At 46.9% G+C, this 20,402-nt stretch overlaps 1 protein-coding gene across 1 annotated transcript; it reads left to right on the top strand.

Annotated features, from left to right (window-relative positions):
* Nucleotides 1–8,273: 8,273 nt before the first annotated feature.
* GPR50 (G protein-coupled receptor 50) lies at nt 8,274–12,840 on the top strand. The gene is made up of 2 exons (XM_061136238.1): nt 8,274–8,460; nt 11,300–12,840. Exons 1-2 carry the CDS (start codon nt 8,274–8,276, stop codon nt 12,838–12,840), a joined length of 1,728 nt encoding a protein of 575 aa, XP_060992221.1.
* Nucleotides 12,841–20,402: the final 7,562 nt, after the last annotated feature.

Consider the following 20,402-nt stretch of genomic DNA (forward strand, 5'->3'; position numbering starts at 1 on the left):
GGAAGGAAGGCTCTTTAGCAGCCAATGCCAAGTCCTCATATTTGACTTATTTATGATCAGTCATAGGGTTGCTAGATAAAATATAGGATGCCCAGTTACATTTAAATTTCCAATAAACAATGGATATTTTGTAGTATAAGAATGCCCAAATATGGCACAGAACATACACATAATAGTAAGATTTTGTTAGTATTTATTAGAAATTCAATTTCAACTGGACATCCTATATTTTCATCTGCTAACATAGGCAACTCCCCTCAGCAGGCCACCAGGGGACAGCAGGAAGGGAGTGTGGTCAGGCCTCTGGCAGCAAGGTGGCCCTGTTACCAGGGAGCTGAACACGTTATCCTCAGGCATTGGGCCAGGAGTTTATGAACTAGAACAGGTATATAGTCGTAAAGATCCTGACTAACAATGCAGGAGACGTAAGAGACATGGATTCGATCCCTGGGTCAAGAAGATCCCCTGGAGGAGGGCATGGCAAGCCACTCCAGTATTCTTGCCTGGAGAACCCCCATGGACAGAGGAGCCTGGAGGACTACAGTCCAAAGGGTCGCAAAGACTCAGACACAGCTGAAGCAACTTAGCGTGCACACATACACTCACGCAAAGTCCCAGCAGGATCTCAGTCTCAGGAGCAGCCTGGGCTCTGAGTCACTGACTGCCAGGTCTAGACTTCCTTCAGTTGCCAGGAGCTAGGGGCAAACCTGGGTGGTAAGAGCAGGGTTTTTCTAAGAGGGGTCCTTGAGAATTACTGGGGGCACTTGGGAAACATGCAGATTCCGGGGCTCCACCCCAGACCTACCAAATCAGAATCTCTAGGGGGGGCAGCCTTTGAAAGTGGAATTTTCCCTAAGGAGTTCTGGTGGCTCTAATTTGCACTCAGTTTGAGAAGCAGGACCAAAGAGCCAAGAACAAGGCCTGCAATCAGTGAGGTATCTTGGGGGAAGCTACAGACTCTGGAGTCAGACCACCCAAGTTAGACTTACTGGGCAACCTGGAACAAGTGGCATAACCTTTCTGGCCTCAGCTTCTTTATCTGTGAAACAGGGATAGTCATTGTGCCTGTCTCATAGGGCTATTGTCAGGACTGAATGTGAATATGTGAACACAGCCTTCAGAACCATGGCTGGCTGCTCAGAAGGACACCCACACGTGAGCCAGCATTAGGGGCTGAGTGGACCAACTGGGGAGGAAGAAGATGGGCTTGGGCCCTGATAGGTACCCATGTCCTATGCTTTGCAATAGAGAGAGCTAAAGAAGAGCCCCTGGGACAAGCTGCTTATTGCACCAGAAGTCATAAGGTTGATTAATAAGGGGGACAGTCTTTAAACGCACGGGTGATCATGCTTGGCTAGAATGAGCAGCTAGGAAAATGGATATTGTTCATTAAGCTCTAATTATCAGGTAAATTGAATAAGGGGACAGGAGTCCATGTGTTACTACAAGTAATTAATGTGCTGCTCCTCTCCCTGGTAAGTCTTTGATTTGCACCACCTAACCTGGAGTATTTATCAGGCACTGGGATTCTGGAAATACGGGCTGCTAATTGTTTTGGTGAGTCCCTGATTGTGCTAAAGAAAATGGATGAGTCCTTCTCCCTCTAATGACTCAACTAGGGGGGAAGATAAAGTGGTCCTAGCCATGATGAATTAAGCCTAGAGGATTTGGAGAGGACAATCATTCTCTTGTTCATTTAACAAATCTGAAGAGTGTCTCCAAGTTGGTAATGTAAATGTGACCAGACATAGTCTGTTTAGGAAAACAAATCTCCTGCCCCAAACTGCTCCTGAGTTGGTGAATGTCGTGACCTGGCTGGCTCCCCTTTCCAGTGGCTTGATTCCTGCCTAAATCCTTTGAGATTCCAGTCTTGCCCCTGGAGTCCTGCCGCCCACCCTTGATCTGGAACTAGACCTTCCTCAGCCTGGGCTGGTCCTATGTTCTGTCAAAACCCAGCTTCCTCAGCCTGCTGTGGACTTCAGATCTGACCTGCCTCTGGACCAACCATCTTCCATGGAGTATGTCAAGAAATCCAGAAACTAACATTGTATGTTAATGCATATATATGGAATCTACAAAACGGTATAGATGATCTTATTTGCAAAACAGAAATGGACAGATGTAGAGAACCAACATATGGACATCAAGAGGGGAAGCAGGGTGGGAGGAATTGGGAGATTGGGATTGACATGTATACACTAGAGACGCTATGTATAAAATAGATAACTAAAGAGAATCTCGCCTGGAGAAAGAAATGGCAATCCATTCCAAATGGCAATCCAGTATTCTTGCCTGGAGAATCCCATGGACAGAATAGCCCGGTATGTTCCCAGTCCATGGGATGGCAAGAGTCGGAAATGACTTAGTGACTAAACCACCACCAATGAGAATCTACTGTGTAGCTTAGGGAACTCTACTCAGTGCTCAGTGCTCTGTGCTGAGCTAGATGAGAAGGAAATCCAAAAAAGGGGGGATATATGTGGGATACTTGGGTTCGAGCCCTGGGTTGGAAAGATCCCCTGCAGAATGTAATGGCTACCCACTTCAGTATTCTTGACTGGAGAATTCCATGGATAGAAGAGCCTGGCAGGCTACAGTCCATGGGGTTGTAAAGAGGAGGACACAACTGAATGACTTTCACTTGGAACTTGGTGGCCAATTGACTTTGTTATACAGTGGAAACAATATTGTAAAGCAACAATACTCCAATAAAATTAATAAAAAAGAAATCTGATTCTTCCTTCTAATGGAAAATACACAAATCCTATCAGTGACACATCTCAGGTACCAGTGAAAAGACAAGTCACTCTGTATGTCCCTTTCCATCTAACATATTGCCACATGTCATGGTGGACTGAGATGATGGTAAGTGCCCATTGGGTGGCTTCTGCTAGGAATTAGAGCCTAGAGGCAAGAGCCAGCTGAGGGCAGAGTCTCTGATGTCTCAAAGAGTCTCTGTCCTCTATGGAAGTGTAACCAAATAGAGCTTATAGAGTATTAGAAACATTCAGAATAAGGAGAATAACAACTAGTGGTTATTGAATGCTTACTCCATTCTTGAGAGTGTTCTAAGTGCTTGCATATATTGTCTCATTTAACTCTCCCATCCATTCTAGGATGAGTTATGAGGCACTATTATTATTTTCATTTTATAGCTGAGGAAATGAGACAGAGAGGCTAAGTCACATGTGCAAGCTCATGCAGCTGACCAGTGGCAGAGCTGGGTCCTAGCTTGTTTTCATATTCAAGAATTGGGTCAATGCCCTCCATGCTTCGGGCATCTGCTTGGTGCTGGGGTAGTAGGGACTAGATGTACTGAGCACCTTCCAGACTGCTGTGTACCATCCCAAGAGGAGATAAGACACCCCCCAAAGGTTCAAGAACAAATGGACTATGTTTTGCTTGTACTCAAACTGAAAGACATTTTCACTCTTACTGGGTTTGCCCCAAATTCTCATTTTGCCACTTTTCATACATTAAATCGATGATCAATGCTCTCATGTGGCTTCAGCACAAGATCTAGTAAGGTCAGAGGAGTTCGGAGGCTCCCAGTCCTTGGCTGTTCTACCCTCCCAGGGTGAGAGAGGAGGTGTGAACTGGCACTCAGAAGCCCTCTGTCTTTCTTGGGCCAGTGGCTGCTTGGGGGCTGAAAGTAAACTCAAAATGTTCATAGCAACATTACTCATAATAGCCAAAAAGTAGAAATAGTAGAAATAGGCTTCCTTGTGGCTCAGCTAGTAAGGAATCCACCTGCAATGTGGGAGACCTGGGTTTGATCCCTGGGTTGGGAAGATCCCCTGGAGAAGGGAAAGGCTACCCACTCTAGTATTCTGGCCTGGAGAATTCCATGGACTGTATAGTCCATGGGATCACAAGAGTTGGACACGACTGAGCGACTTTCACTTCACTTCAGAAATAGTCCAAAGATCCATTGATGGATGATTAGATAAACAAAATGTGGTCTTTCCATCTGTGGAATACTATATGGCCATAGGCAGGGATGAAGCACTAATACATGCTGCAACATGGATGAACCTGGAAGACACTATGCTGAGGGAAAGTAACCAGACGCAAAAGGCCACATTTTGTACGATTCTATGTATATGAGACACGAATCAGATTAGTGACTGCTAGGAGCTGGGGGGTTGGAGGCAATGGGGAGGGACTGCTGATGGATACAGAATTTGTTTTTGGGTGGACGAAAATGTTCTGAAACTTAATATTGATAGTAATGATGGTCACACAACTGAGGGACTGTATAGAAAACACATTCAACTGTGCACTTGAAAAAGGTGAATATGGTATGTGAATGTATCTCAATAAAAATAATCAAACCAAAAATAGAACAATAACAAATAGGAGAACACAGAACCCACCCTATCAAGTCTCAGAGCAAAACACTATCTTATGAAGTTGGGTTGTGGGAGAAAGGCCCTGGGCTGAGAGGATATTGGGCCTGTGTTTAAGCCTGAGCTCCTCCATTAACGTTGGCATGGCTTTGGGGAAGTCCTTTCTCCTCTTGGTGCCTCAGTTTCCCCACCTGTTAAGTGGCATTGCTGTGAGAATATATTCCTGATGAGATTTTGAAAAGTATAAAATGCTTATTTTAACTTACAAGGCACTAATTACAAGTGAGGTATCATTATAGTACTGGAGGGTGAACAGAGAGGCCTCCTGTTCTAGGAGTAGTATGATGAAAGTATGATGAAAGGTAACCTTCTGCCATTGCCTCCATAATAAGAGATCTGAAGATGTGGCACTATCCTTGTGTGTGCAGAAAAAAAAAAAAATCATTTGCTTGCTTTCACTCACTTTTTAAGGAGAATGCCAAGTTGCCAGCTGCCACCCTGACTGCCAGTCCAACCCTGATCTTTAGTTTTAAAAAGATGAGAAATTTGGGAGAGGGGAGATAAATTATGAGTTTGGGACTAATATATACACACTACTATCTATAAAATAGATAAACAACAAGGACCTACTGTATAGCACAGGAAACTATACTCAATATCCTGTAATGACCTTTAATAGAAAAGAATCTAAAAAGAACACTTATGAATCACTGAATCACTTTGCTGTACACTGGGAACTAACACAATCTTGTAAATTAAGTGTACTTCAATAAAACACCTTAAACAAGATGAGAAATGTGGAGGCTGAGATGAAAGGTTTCTGTATCAACAAGAAGAGGGGGGAAATCTTTTAATATCTACCTTCCATACAGAATGCCCCTTGGCACCACCTCCAATTCGGATGTCTGAGCTTTCAGTGCTGGGGGTCCTTTGGGTGACTATGTAGTCTCCCTAATCTCATAATAAGTGACCTAAGGGAAAGGATCACCTTGGGATGCCGCTGGGTTCCAGGACTGCAAACTCTCCATACAATTCTCTGTCTGCTATCTGTTGCGTTTTCTCGAAGCTTCCCAACCTCCATATGGGTTTGCAAGGTTTTCCTGGGATCCCCAGGGAATGTCCAAGTTCTGCTCTGTTTTGAATCTATATCTTAATAGCTTGCAAATCCCCAGTAAATTGTTTCTCTCCATCTTCAGTTATTAGCACTTCCTAGCAGGTCTTTTAGAAAGACACAATTCAAAATCATTTGGAAGCTTAAATAAACCATATACATTGCCCTCTACCCAGTAAAAATCTCCCCCCTTAACTGTTTCAATATAATTGCACATGGAGCTTGTCCTACCCTTTCAGAGCTTGACTGGCTTTGTTCTTCATAGGTACCCACATAATGGATTTGATATCCATCTGTTTTTCTCAGGATGGGGACTATTTTCAGAAGTTTTTGTTAAGATAATTCATAAAAATAAGAAAATTAACCAGATGCAGAATTCTCTTTCCCCCATTATTAAAATCGTTGCCTCCTCCACTTGTCTAGTATTGAAACATCCAAGTCCCATGAGGTCATGATCAAGCCGTGTTGGAACAGGGGCAGGGGCCAGGGATCAGGTGACCCTCTGTTCTGCTCATTCAGGAAGTCTAGGCCACAGTCCATCTAGAATCCCCAGTGTTCTGGGCCTCCACTAGCTCTGGGGCCATCTGATCTCAGAAGGACAGTGCACTGGATAACAGTTTGCCAGCTCCCTTTACAAGTTTTTTTTTTTTTTTTTTGAGGGGGGCAGTGGGTACGGTAGGGAACGCTCCAGTGCCTTAAGCCTTAGAATGTTGGTTTCTTTCTTCATTCAATTTTTTATTTACTTGAATTAAAAACCGTTCTTTGCTACAGGTAAAAGGATCTAAACCCTTGGGGAACCTGCATCAGCAGCCGGATGTGAACGAACGACTTCACCGTGCGGACGAGCTTTCAGCTTTGGCCTCTTTTTAGGAGCTTACGGTTGCTTAGGGGAGACATCGGAGCCTGTTGGGGGACTGCGGTTATCTCGAATCCTGGCTAAGTTTGGCCCTGACTGCGCGCGGCCGGGGCTCCAGGCGAGGCGGAGCAGTGAGATTCTGAATGAGAAGAGACTCCAGGCGGAAAATTGTTCTTCTTGCAGATTCCCTTCTCAGGGTGCGCAGGATGCAGGTGAGGGGTTCATGTTCAAACACACAAGGGGACACATTACTAGTTTCGACCTTTCAGCTAGAGAAGGTGCATGCGATCTTGATTTTTTCAGTCGCGTCTGTCTTTCCCTTAAATGTCCCTGAATGTTGAAGTCATCCGCGGAAACCTTCCCCAAGCCCTTCTCCCCCTCCCCCCGCCCCCCACCATCCAGATGGTGGCGCTCCGGGACAGTGCAACCCCCTCTAAGCACTGCAGCCAAGTTGGGACAAGTTTCAAGGTGCTTGCTGAAATTGTTTGGGAGACTTTTCAATCACAGTCATAACTTTGAGCAGCTGGCACGAAATCTACCCCCAAAACCAAGGTCGTTGAGGGACCGATTATCTGAATCTCGCCCCTATATAGAGCCCGAACCGCTCAGATTTCGCGTGGCCTGTGCGCTCCGAGAGCCTGGGCGCGCCGCAGGGAACTGTGACTCCGGGGGAGGGAGACCCGCGGGGCCAGGGGTCGGCCCAACCCAGTTGAGGTCGAAACGAGACCCCGGCAAGGAAAAAGGACCAAGAGGAGTTATGCCTGGGGGGGGGGGGGGGAGGGTGGCGCTGGTCTGCAGGGGGCTTCTGGGTTGCACAGCCCGGCATCTCCGCGCCTGTCCCGCCGCTCCGGCATAGCTCATCAAGCACCCCGCGCCACTAGGTTAAGCGTGCGGGGCACCTAGAGAGGAAACGGGAGTCGGAGCCGCTCGCCTTGGGTTTCTTTTTGAGCAGCGGCAGTCCAAGAGAAGGGCTCCTCCCCCCCCCGCCCCGGGTTAACTTTCTCCCAGAGCAGCCTCCAGGGTATCAGGCAGCGGGGAAAGGATGCGCTCACACTCTCACTTGTCCCAGAGTTGGGGGCAAGCGACTCCCATCGACCTCCCCTCACTCCCAGAGTACAAACTCTGCTCCCAGAGCCTGGAGTAGGGACCATCTTCTTAAGGAGAACACAAGTCTGGGACTGGACTGAGTGGCCACCCGCCGCTGCCACTAAGGGAGTCAACCAGCTCCTGCCAGGCACCGGAGTGGGGATAAGTTCTCTAGAGAATGGGGTGCAGATTGGGGATGGAAGACGCCGGCAGCAGCTGTCCTCTGCTTCCCACACAGTACAGAACGCTTTGAACAGGCAAAAGTAATAGGATGGGATGAGCCTCTCAAGGACACTGCAGGGGTGAATATCTATGATTCAAGGGGCTACTGGCTGCCCCCCACACTCTGTTAGGGGCTTCAGACTGGTTTAGGTTGGCCCTGGGCCCCAAGAGGGACTCTATTGCCCTGCTCTGAAATCTACAGGGCTGTGCCAGGGTGTTTGCGTATGAAGAGGGAGGGAGAACTTGCTAGAAATGGATGCGCAGTGGCTGATGTGGGGAGGGGAGGTGGATTCCGAGCCGGTCACGATGCAGGGTACCTGGGGACAGTGGTGGGAGGGGGAGCGGCTAGAGGCAAAGCGTAAACAAGGCAGTCGGAAGCAAGACGACACCTCGCGTTGGATTTGTCGAAAACCAGTTAGAGATCAAAGAGGGGGCGGTCAGGGAGCTCTGATTGGTTGGGGGGAGGGGTTTGGGGTGGAGCTAGCCGCCTCTTGAGGCTTTAAAAGCTCATCGGAGAGGGGCGGGAATGCTGTCATTTGCTCTCCGACTCTCGCAGGGGTGGCAGCTTTCCCGAAGCTGTTCCCAGCAACAGAGCAGGTGTTCGCTGTCCGGACCTGGCTGGGAGGACCTAACGATCCTCAGCAGCAACATGGGACGCACCCTGGCGGTCCCTACCCCATATGGCTGTATCGGCTGCAAACTCCCACAACCGGACTACCCACCGGCTCTAATCGTCTTTATGTTCTGTGCAATGGTCATCACCATCGTCGTAGACCTGATCGGCAACTCCATGGTCATTTTGGCTGTGTCGAAGAACAAGAAGCTCCGAAATTCTGGTAAGACCCCCTTCCTTCTCCCTACCCACGGTGCAGCCACTTGCAACCCCTAGGGTGTTAGTTTGGGTGCCTGGAATAGGGAACGTGTGGTCGGCCCTGCTTCCCATGTCCCGGAGAATCGCGGTGGTGATATTCTGCCATGGGGGAGGTCTCATCAACTTAGAGCTTCTCCAGGCTGCGGACGTTCGGAGAAGCTCTGGGCGTCCAAGTGCAAATCTCAGGTACCCGCGGTGCGCGGCAGACCGCCGAGCCTTGTCCCGTCGGGGACCTGATGCAGAGGGAGCCAGCACCCGAGCGGAGAGTCCAGCGGCCGCCCGGGGACAGCACGCCGAGCCGGACGCCGCAGAGGTGGCCGCGCCGAGGCAGCGCGGGAGGAATTGACGCGGAGGGAGCAGCGGGGTTGCGACCCGCTCGGGTAAAGTTAAGTTCTCCGCGGCCGAGGCGGCGCTTGCCGGAGCGCGGCGCGGCGGCGGTGGAGCCCAAGCCCAGCCGAGCCCCCGCTCGCCGCAGCCCTGTGGCTCTAGGGCGGCTCCTGGGCGGCGGAGCGCAGACCCCTCGAGCCTGAGCGTGGATCAGGGAGGTCTGAGCCCGCCGGAGCCGAGCTCTGTCCGCCCGTCCCAGGGCGCACGGCAGAGAGAGGCGAGCGGGCGGCTGGGTGCAGCAGGCGGTGGCAGCGGCTGCGGCGGAGATCCCGAAGTCTGTAAGCGGGATGTCGGGGGTCGCAGGACGAGGCGGCGGAAAGGTTTGGGAACTCGGCGTCCTGGGGGCACAGAAGACAGCAGAACCGATGAGGATCGCCAGAAGGCTGAGCGAGAGCTCAGACGGCAGAGTGGGGGACCGCAGGGAGACTGCAAAGCGCGGGGATCTGGGATGGGGCGGAGCGCAGATCGAGACTCCCTTCGTGCTTCACCAGTGCCGAGGGGAGGGGACCGGCTGCGAGCGGGCCCGGGAAACCGTACAGGAGGCTGCTGGGCGCTGTGTGAGCGGGGCGGGGGCGGCGGACACGGCGGGGCCGAGAGCAACATTTGCAGGTTGGGCCAGAGAGGACTTTTGGGAGGGGGAGGCGGAGGAGGGGCGAAGGGGCCCAAAAACCCTGCTCCGGCTCCCGGAGGGAGGGGGCGGCGCCCAGGGTCTCCGCCGCCTAGATCCTGACTGGCTGGGGCCCGAGGGCAGGGGGGAGCAAGGGGATGGGATCTGAAGGGGGTGGGCACCGACGGTCCCTAGGCCAGAGGGGTGCCAGGGATAGGAGGGCGCCAATCTCTGCAAGATTACTTTGCTTGGACGAGGAATGAGAAATACAAGTTTCTAGAGGCACAGAGCGGCACAGTCACGAGAAGTTTTCTTTTAAACTCTGATCGGTGGGTGTGTCTGATTTCTCCGCTGTCCCCCAGAGGCGCGGGGCCGCCCACTGGCATCTCACTTGTACCCCAGCAGTGCGGTCCGAAGGTGCCCAAAGCTGGAGCGCCCCAGGGGGGAACGCACCTGCAAAGTCCGTTTTTTCTTCTTTCCTTCTTCTCCTTCCTTTCTCTCTATAATTGAAATAAAGGTGTTTTGGTTGTCGTGGTTTTGTTTTTAAGTCTTTGCTTCTCTTCTTCTCCGAATTGATGACTTTGAGGGAAAACCCTAGAAAGAAAGTCTTGGGTAGAAACACAGAGGCCCCGCCTTAGCAGCGTGGGCGGAAGCGGGCAGAAGGAGCCATTCCTTTGCCTTTTTAAAAGTGCTCATTTTCTCCCAGTCCAAGATGAAGTGCAGTATTTTGCCAAATCAATTCTCATTAGCAATGAGGTGTTCCCAGAAAAAGGGATCGGCGTCTGCACTTTGACCTTACAGGTTTTACAAACAACGTTCCTATCGCCGCCCTACGAAACAGGAGTGGGGGGCATGTCTCCCCTTCCCCCATTTCGTGTTTAGCTCTAGTAAAGTCTGGGGCCGGGCGCCCGGAGCCAGTGTGCAGGGGAGCGAACGTGCTGATGCCCGGGCTCTGCACGGGGCCCCGCGAGGAGCAGGCTCTTTTGCTGATACTTGCAGAGATTTTTCTGATTTTTTCCCCCTCCTTGCTCACTATTTCTCAAGACAAAATTTTATAGGGCCTTTCTACTGCACGCGCCTCAGTTTTTACTCTTAGGTTACCTGGGAAATGGTAAGTATTTACAAGGTTAGGTCTGAGATTCTTGTCCGATCCCGCTGGGGAAGACAGCTTAAGACAAGGACGGCCCCTAATGCCCTTTCTCAGGCAGTTCTCTTTAGGCGCGTTTGCTGTTGTAAATGCAGTGATTTAGGTTAGAGAAGGCAGGGGGCAAATTTATGTTTTCGGGGTAGGCGAGGTTGAGACTTCCTGACAGCCTTCCAAACTCTCCCTCGCACGCCTCCATCCCCACCTTCCAGCCTGTTTCCGTTTCCAACGGACAGCTCCATCTAGCACTCAGTGCTCCGTTCCTAACCCCCTTGCCAAAAGTTTACATTTTGTTTTTGTTTAAAATAGTGTCCGCGGATCTGTCCATGTGTGGGGGAGTGTGAAGGACCTCCCAACAGGCTCATTCTGTGGTAACTTCACTTCTTTACCAAAGCAGCCATGACATTGTCTGAAGGGAAGGAATAAAACAAAAAACTTGGTGAAAGGACAGGAGCTTGAACCTGCTTGTGCATCAAAACCACGTGGGACATGCTTGTAACTAAAAATAAAAACACGACTGCATTTCTTTGAAAGAATCCTAGAGTTCTAAATTGTCACTTACTCCAGCTGACCTTTCCCTCCAGCTTAGATCTGTAGATTTCTGAAACTTAACCATTTATTCTTCTCTGTCTTTCCCCCTCCCCCCCACCCATATATGTTTTTCAGGCAACGTCTTCGTGGTTAGCCTTTCTGTGGCTGATATGCTGGTGGCCGTCTACCCCTATCCTCTGATGCTACATGCCATGGCCATCGGCGGCTGGGATCTCAGCAAGTTACAGTGCCAGATGGTGGGGTTCATCACAGGCCTGAGCGTGGTCGGTTCTATCTTCAACATCATGGCCATTGCCATCAACCGTTACTGCTACATCTGCCACAGCCTCCAGTATGAGCGCATCTTTAGTGTGCGCAATACCTGCATTTATCTGGCTGTCACCTGGATCATGACCGTCCTGGCTGTCCTACCCAACATGTACATTGGCACCATCGAGTATGATCCTCGCACCTACACCTGCATCTTTAACTATGTGAACAACCCCGCCTTTGCTGTGACCATCGTCTGCATCCACTTTGTCCTTCCTCTGCTCATAGTGGGTTTCTGCTACGTGAAGATCTGGACCAAAGTGCTGGCGGCCCGTGACCCGGCTGGACAGAACCCGGACAACCAGCTTGCTGAGGTTCGAAATTTTCTAACCATGTTTGTGATCTTCCTCCTCTTTGCAGTGTGCTGGTGCCCTATCAACGCACTCACTGTTCTCGTGGCTGTCAGTCCGAAGGAGATGGCAGGCAAGATCCCCAATTGGGTTTATCTTGCAGCCTACTTTATAGCCTACTTCAACAGCTGCCTCAACGCGGTGATCTATGGTGTCCTCAATGAGAATTTCCGAAGAGAATACTGGACCATCTTCCACGCAATGCGGCATCCTGTCCTGTTCCTCTCTGGCCTCCTCACTGACGTCCGTGAGATGCAGGAGGCCCAAGCCCACGCCCGTGCCCGCACCCGTGCCCGCACACAAGCCCGTGAACAAGACCGTGCCCGTGCCTGTCCTGCTGTAGAGGAAATACCGATGAGCGTCCGGAATGTTCCCCTACCTGGTCATGGTGCAGCTGGCCAACCTGAGCATGTCTCTGGCCACCCCAAGCCAGCCTCTGGCCATTCCAGGTCTGCCTCTGCCCACCGCAAATCTGCCTCTGCTCACCCTAAGTCTGCCTCAGGCCAGTCCAAGTCTGCCACTGTCTATCCCAAACCCGCCTCTGTCCATTTCAAGCCTTCCTCTGTCTATTTCAAGGCCGATTCTGTCTATTTCAAGCCTTCTTCCAGCCACCCCCAGCCTGTCACCGGTCCCTCCAAGACTGCCATCGGCCCTGCCACCAGCTTCCCTAAACCCACCACTGGCCACACCCAGCATGCTACCATTCACTCTGAGCCCACCACTCCTGACTATCTTGAGCCCATTGCCACCAGCCACCCTAAGCCTGTCATCGCCAGCCATTCTGAGCTTTCAGGCTCCTGCCACCTAGAGTGTGACATCTTTGACCTCTCTGACCCTACCTCCAGCCCCACCAGTGACTCCTCCGACTCTGCTGCCAGCTTGCTGGACCCTACCGCTGCTACTGTTGCCACTGCTGACCCCACTGTGGTCACCACTGATTACCATGAGGTTGTGGTTATTGATGCTGATGCTGATTCTGATGAAATGGCTGTGTAAAAACTGCTCTTGGGGTGGCTAGGCAATGGTCCACTTTTAAGTTTGCCTAGCATATGTAATGCACACTGAGATAGCTTAGTGAATCTGCACACAGACAGACACACATGGGCGTGGACTCACAGACATGGTAGACCCTTCACCCACCTTTTCAGGCATACTCCTCCTTTACATTATGTACTCGGAAAAAGTGTGAGTGTGTGCGCTTGCTATTAGAGATACCAAATTTCCCTCACATTTGACTTCTGTTGTTTTGAGCTTCCCTTTCCTCCTGGGATGGACTGTGAGCCCACAGTGATCCTTGAACTTGTAGACTTTGATTTTTCCCCATGCCTGTGTAACCCATTCTTCCCTCTCATTTCCTCCTCCTTGTTTCTGCTTTCTTCTCCCATTCCTCGAGGGGTGGGGGAGCAGTGCATGCTCAGTGGTAAAGGTGCGCTATGGTAAAGCCTTCCTTCAAGCTTTATGTGTTTAAGTGTGTAACTCTTTACTGTACTTTTAACGGCAGTCCGAAAGGCAGTTGCGATAAAGTACAAGTACTTGAAAAAGTTTTTCTAAATTCCAGCAACAAACTATGACCCATATCTGAAGAACACACTTAATAAGATCTTACTAAAATAAATATTCATGCCTATGAGATCAAATGGCAAAAGGAAGGATATGGCTGCACCAAATCATTTCTATTTTGTGAAAATTCAAATGTTGGTGCTGATTTTTATAGTCAAACAGGAATGTAAATGATGAGATGTTTTTACATTATTTATTTGTGGTTGCTTACCTTTTTTCAATATTTGCCAGGATTTTCTTTCACTTAGTTCCAGAAAAACCAATCCATCCATAAGCTAGTTTTTGCCCAAATCCAAATTTATGGCTGCTAAGATCATTTATGTCATGCTTTTAGTATTATAATTCACAACTACTCTTTATCTTAGAGATTTTTTTTAATACAGCTTGATGTTTTTATGTAGTCAGTTTTACACCTTTCTTTTTCTTTCAAAAGGGAATTTGAGGTAATAACGGGTAGCCAGAAGTGAATGGAGTACTGCCTGAACTTGTAAATGAGTGCCTCTCTAAAAGCCTTTCTCTCCTGCCCTGTCCCTCTGAGCCTCTTCGCTGTGGTGGGGAGTGTGGAGGGACGTGGGGAGGAATACTTGCCAACATCAGCCAAGCCCACCACCTTGGTGGAGGTTCTGTGATCCACAGCATTAAGTTGTTCGCAGCCCAGGGAATGATTTTTTTTTCTCTAGAATTTAAGAAAACATTGTTTAATGAAAATCTCAATTATTGATTCAAATCAGCACTTAAAGCAAAGTTTATTGTACAGATGTTTGTAAGGATAATGGAAATGTATTATACTGCCTTAATTCAATTCTGTATTTGTGCTAGCAATTAAATAAAAGCATTTTTGTGTCCTTGGTGTGTGATTTGTGGATAAATTTGCTTCTGCCACCAGAGTTACTTATGGGGAGGGCTAAGAGGTGGGTGGAAAAGCGTCCCCCTTGGGGGACCAAGAGACTTGGATGCAAGCAGTCTCTCTGCTATACCCCAGGGTGAATCACATGACCCCTCTCTCCACAGCTGTGTGGCTTAATGAGCTGGTCCGGGTGTGGTGGGGGCAGAGGAGGGCTCCCTGGGTGTGGTGTGTTCTTCTCACTGATGTGGTGACAATGGACGACATGACCTACCTGCTCTGGGACTCCTGGACCTTGCCTGTCAAGGCTTCTGAAAATAGGTCCTCTTTTACCCCCATGGAAGGAGTCGAGTGGGGCCCTCAATTATGTCACAACTCCACAGGCTGCTGGGACTAAATAACAGAGGCCACGATCCAGTGGGGGCAGGCACAGGGGTGTGGGACAGAAGGATGGCTGGAAGTTAGGTGACAAGACCCCAGCCACTGGGCAAGCCTCCTTGGCCTCAGGAACATAGCCTTAAAAGAATCTCTAATGACAAGGTAATGGCCCAAACACATGACTCTATAAAAATAAAAGTGGATTCAAAGTAATACATGGTAGGATATCAATTTTGGTTAAGAACATGTACATTAAAACATGCACATATACATAGACTCACAGAGTTATGCATACCTATGTAGTTGTTCCATCCAGGTTTAACCAGACTGCAAATATAAATTGAGGTCATCTTCATGTTTGATGCCCAAATTACAGGGGTTCAAGCCCCAACAGAGTGACTGCTGCTGTACCTCAGGCCAATTCTGTATCAACATTCCTGCCAAGTATCCCCGGATATGCAAAAAGGATGCTTACTTGAGTGCTCACAAATTGCTCTACAGTCTCTCACCATGTCCCCCCCACCCCGCCCCATGTTTTCCTCATTCTCCCTGTCTGCTGTAACTCAAGGAGCTTGCTTTGGGTAATATTGCAAGTGTTCAAACCGAGGGTGCTGGGTCATGATGTTCCCTACTGGGTGCAGGGTTCTGAGAGGTGACAGGAGAGGTGGAAAAAAAAAACTACTAGCATTTTTTTGCAACCTTGTTTCACACTCTACTCTGAGGTGCCTGGCAACACTACTTATGCCCAGAGTCTCACAAAGTCTCATGAAAGCAGCCACTTCAGCCACTTTGCTAACCAGCAAGATGTGTTCATCATTCCTGCCTCCCCACCCCCACCCCCATAATCTACTCCCATGGGAACAAGCATCAGTTGAAGCACGGTGCCTCCAGTTTATACATAGCCAAGAAACATTTTTCTCTGCCTCTCTTTCCCTTATTCTGTTCCTCTCCACTCCCAAAGTCAAGAAGCCTTGTAAACATATCTCTAACTAGCCATGCCCACCATGAGTGGCCAAGGCAAGACACTGAATCTCTGTAGTCAGGTTTAAGTGTTTTGTAACTGTCCCCAGGACAATGCAAAGCTTCTGGTTTTACACAAGTGGTAATGAAAGGGCCAATCTTACTAACTTCCCCAAAGAGAGAATCTGCCTCCAGATGAGCCTGTCTCCAGGAACAAGGGATAAAGAAGTGGAAGCAAATTTTAAATGACTGTTTTCCCCAGTTTCCACTCCTCTTGACTTTCTTCTCAAATGAAAATATAATGCATATACTGTAAAGTGAAAATTTGACAATGCTTTTACACAGGTATACATACATGTAATGACCACTCTGACCCTCCAGAAGGCTTCCTTTTACATCCTTCTAGTCATTACTTTAACCAAAGGCAAACAGCATCCTGACCTCTATCATCAAACATTAATTTTGCCTGTTCTAGAGCTTCATTGGAGAAGGCAGTGGCACACCACTCCAGTACTCTTGCCTGGAAAATCCCATGGACAGAGGAGCCTGGTAGGCTGCAGTCCATGGGGTCGCGAAGAGTCAGACATGACTGAGAGACTTCACTGTCACTTTTCATTTTCATGCATTGGAGAAGGAAACGGCAACCCACTCCAGTGTTCTTGCTTGGAGAATCCCAGGGATGTGGGAGCCTGGTGGGCTGCCTTCTCTGGGGTCGCACAGAGTCGGCCACGACTGAAGTGACCTAGCCACAGCAGCAGCAGAGCTTCATATAAATGGAAACATGCACCATATATTTTTGTCCAGTTTCTTTTTATAAATAGTGATAAAATATATACAACATAAAGTTTGGGAGGGAGCATCAAAAGGGAGGGGATATATGTATACCTAGGCAAATTCTTGTTGGGGGTTGACAGAAAACAACAAAATTATGTAAAGCAATTATCCTTCAACAAAAATATAAATTTAAAAAGAGGTATGTTCCTTCTATTCCTGCTTTTTGGAGAGTTTTAATCATAAATGAGTGTTGAATTTTGTCAAAGGCTTTCGCTGCATCTATTGAGATAATCATATGGTTTTTATCTTTCAATTTGTTAATGTGGTGTATTACATTGATTGATTTGTGGATATTAAAGAATCCTTGCATTCCTGGGATAAAGCCCACTTGGTCATGGTGTACGATTTTTTTAATATGTTGTTGGATTCTGTTTGCTAGAATTTTGTTAAGGATTTTTGCATCTATGTTCATCAGTGATGTTGGCCTGTAGTTTTCTTTTTTGTGGCATCTTTGTCTGGTTTTGGAATTAGGGTGATGGTGGCCTCATAGAATGAGTTTGGAAGCTTACCTTCATCTGCAATTTTCTGGAAGAGTTTGAGTAAGATAGGTGTTAGCTCTTCTCTAAATTTTTGGTAGAATTCAGCTGTGAAGCCATCTGGTCCTGGGCTTTTGTTTGCTGGAAGATTTTTGATTACAGTTTCAATTTCCTTGCTTGTGATGGGTCTGTTAAGATCTTCTATTTCTTCCTGGTTCAGTTTTGGAAAGTTATACTTTTCTCAGAATTTGTCCATTTCATCCAAGTTGTCCATTTTATTGGCATAGAGCTGCTGGTAGTAGTCTCTTATGATCCTTTGTATTTCAGTGTTGTCTGTTGTGATCTCTCCATTTTCATTTCTAATTTTGTTAATTTGGTTCTTCTCTCTTTGTTTCTTAATGAGTCTTGCTAATGGTTTGTCAATTCTCCAAAAAGCAGGAATAGAACAAACATACCTCAACATAATAAAAGCTATATATGACAAACCCACAGCAAGCATCACCCTCAGTGGTGAAAAATTGAAGGCATTTCCCCTGAAATCAGGAACAAGACAAGGGTGCCCACTCTCACCACTACTATTCAACATAGTGTTGGAAGTTCTGGCCACAGCAATCAGAGCAGAAAAAGAAGTAAAAGGAATCCAGATAGGAAAAGAAGTGAAACTCTCACTGTTTGCAGATGATATGATCCTCTACATAGAAAACCCTAAAGACTCTACCAGAAAATTACTAGAGCTAATCAATGAATATAGTAAAGTTGCAGGATATGAAATTAACACACAGAAATCCCTTGAATTCCTATATACTAACAATGAAAAAACAGAAAGAGAAATTAAGGAAACAATACCATTCACCATTGCAACAAAAAGAATAAAATACTTAGGAGTACATCTACCTAAAGAAACAAAAGACCTATACATAGAAAACTATAAAACACTGATGAAAGAAATCAAAGAGGACACAAACAGATGGAGAAACATACCGTGTTCATGGATTGGAAGAATCAATATTGTCAAAATGGCTATTCTACCCAAAGCAGTCTATAGATTCAATGCAATCCCTATCAAGCTACCAACGGTATTTTTCACAGAACTAGACCAAAGAATTTCACAATTTGTATGGAAATACAAAAAACCTCGAATAGCCAAAGTAATCTTGAGAAAGAAGAATGGAACTGGAGGAATCAATCTGCCTGACTTCAGACTCTACTACAAAGCCACAGTCATCAAGACAGTATGGTACTGGCACAAAGACAGAAATATAGATCAATGGAACAGAATAGAAAGCCCAGAGATAAATCCACGAACCTATGGACACCTTATCTTTGACAAAGGAGGCAAGGATATACAATGGAAAAAAGACAACCTCTTTAACAAGTGGTGCTGGGAAAACTGGCCAACCACTTGTAAAAGAATGAAAAAATAAATTTAAAAAGATTTACCATTTCAGCCATTTTTAAGTGTGCCGTTCAGTGGCATTAAATACATTCCCAGTGTTGTACAATCATCACAACTGTTCATTTACAGAACTTCTTCATCACCCCAAACAAACTCTGTAGCCGTTAAGTTGCTGTTGTTATTCAGTTGCTAAGTCGTGTCCGACTCTTTGTGACCCCATGGAATGGCAGCACACCAGGCTTTGCTGTCCTTCACTATCTTGGAGTGTACTCAAACTCATGACCATTAGTTAAGTCAGGGATGCCATTCAACCTTCTCATCCTTTGTCCACCTCCTCCTCCTGCCCTCAATCTTTCCCAGAATCAGGGTCTTTTACAGTGAGTTTGTTTTTTTGCATCAGGTGGCCAAAGTATTGGAGCTTTAGCATCAGTCCTTCCAATGAATATTCAGGACTGATTTCCTTTAGGATGGACTGGTTTGATCTCCTTGCAGTCCAAGGGACTCTCAAGAGTCTTCTCCAGCACCACAGTCTGAAAGCACCAGTTCTTTGGCTCTCAGCTTTCTATATGGGCCAGCTCTCACATCCGTACATGACTACTAGAAAGACCATAGCCTTGACTATATAGACCTTTGTTGGCAAAATGATGTCTCTGCTTTTTAATACATTGGCTAGGTTGGTCAGCTTTTCTTCCAAGGAGCAAGCATCTTAATTTCATGATTGCACTTGTCTCTTGCATCCCACCTGGGCTGGTGATCTGTTTCACCATAGATAGTATATATGCTGTTCTTTTGAAACATCCCACCCTCACCTTCTCCCACAGAGTTCAAAAGTCTGTTCTGTATTTCTGTGTCTCTTTTTCTGTTTTGCATATAGGGTTATCGCAAGTGCTCGGGCCTGGTGCACTGGGAAGACCCAGAGGAATCGGGTGGAGAGGGAGGTGGGAGGGGGGATCGGGATGGGGAGTACGTGTAAATCTATGGCTGATTCATATCAATGTATGACAAAACCCACTGAAATGTTGTGAAGTAATTAGCCTCCAACTAATAAAAAAATAAATAAATATAAAAAAATATATAGATATGCAACAGCAACAAAGGCTTACTGTATAGCACAGGGAACTATAGTCTATATCTTGTAATAATCTATGATGGAAAATAATATCAAAAATAATATATATGTGTATATGTATAACTGAATCACCTTGCTGTGTATCTGAAAAATTGTAAGTCAACTATGCTTCAATAAAATGTATATATTAAGAAAAAAAAAAGAGAAAAAAAATTTCATGATTGCAGTCACTGTCTGCAGTGATTTTGCAGCCCAAGAAAATAAAATCCACTGTTAATTCTTTCTGTCTCTATGGATTTGCCTATTCTAGGTAACTGATATTAATATAAATGGAATCATATATTATTAATATTTCTCTTTTTGTGTCTTATTTCTTTCACTGAATATAATGTTTTCAGGGTTCATCTATGTTGTAGCAGGTGTTAGTACATCATTGTTTTTATGACTAAATACATCATATTATGTTAGTCTACTCATTCACTGATGGACATTTGGGCTATTTCCAGTTTTTTGGCTGTTATGAACATTGATTTACAAGTATTTGAGCATCTGATTTTAATTCTTTTGGAAATATATTGACTAGTGGAAATGTTAAATAATTTGTTAGTCTGGCTTCTTTTGGTCAATTAATTATGTCTTTGAGATTCATTCATGTTTTTGTATCAGTAGTTTGGGGTGGTTTTCCATATTTATGTAGTGCTCTAAGACTCTTGAGAGCCCCTTGGACTGCTTGGAGATCAAACCAGTCAATCCTAAAAGAAATCAATCTTGAATATTCATTGGAAGGACTGATGCTAAAGCTGAAGCTCCGATACTTTGGCCACCTGATGCGAAGAACTGACTCATTAGAAAATACCCTGATGCTGGGAAAGATTGAAGGCAGGAGGAGAAGGGGACGAAAGAGGATGAGATAGTTGGATGGCAACACCAACTCGATGGACATGAGTTTGAACGAGCTCCAAGAGCTGGTGATGGACAGGGAAGTCTGGTGTGCTGCAGTCCATGGGGTAAAGAGTCAGACACATCTGAGTGACTGAACTG

Source organism: Dama dama, chromosome X (assembly GCF_033118175.1).
Source record: "Dama dama isolate Ldn47 chromosome X, ASM3311817v1, whole genome shotgun sequence".
Classification (NCBI taxonomy): Eukaryota; Metazoa; Chordata; class Mammalia; order Artiodactyla; family Cervidae; genus Dama; species Dama dama.

Excerpts from the sequence above, each read along its gene's own strand:
- GPR50 (XM_061136238.1), top strand. The coding sequence starts at position 8,274 with ATGGGACGCACCCTGGCGGTCCCTACCCCATATGGCTGTATCGGCTGC. Across the intron at positions 8,461-11,299 it reads CAAGAAGCTCCGAAATTCTG|GCAACGTCTTCGTGGTTAGC; the intron begins GTAAGACCCCCT and ends TATGTTTTTCAG.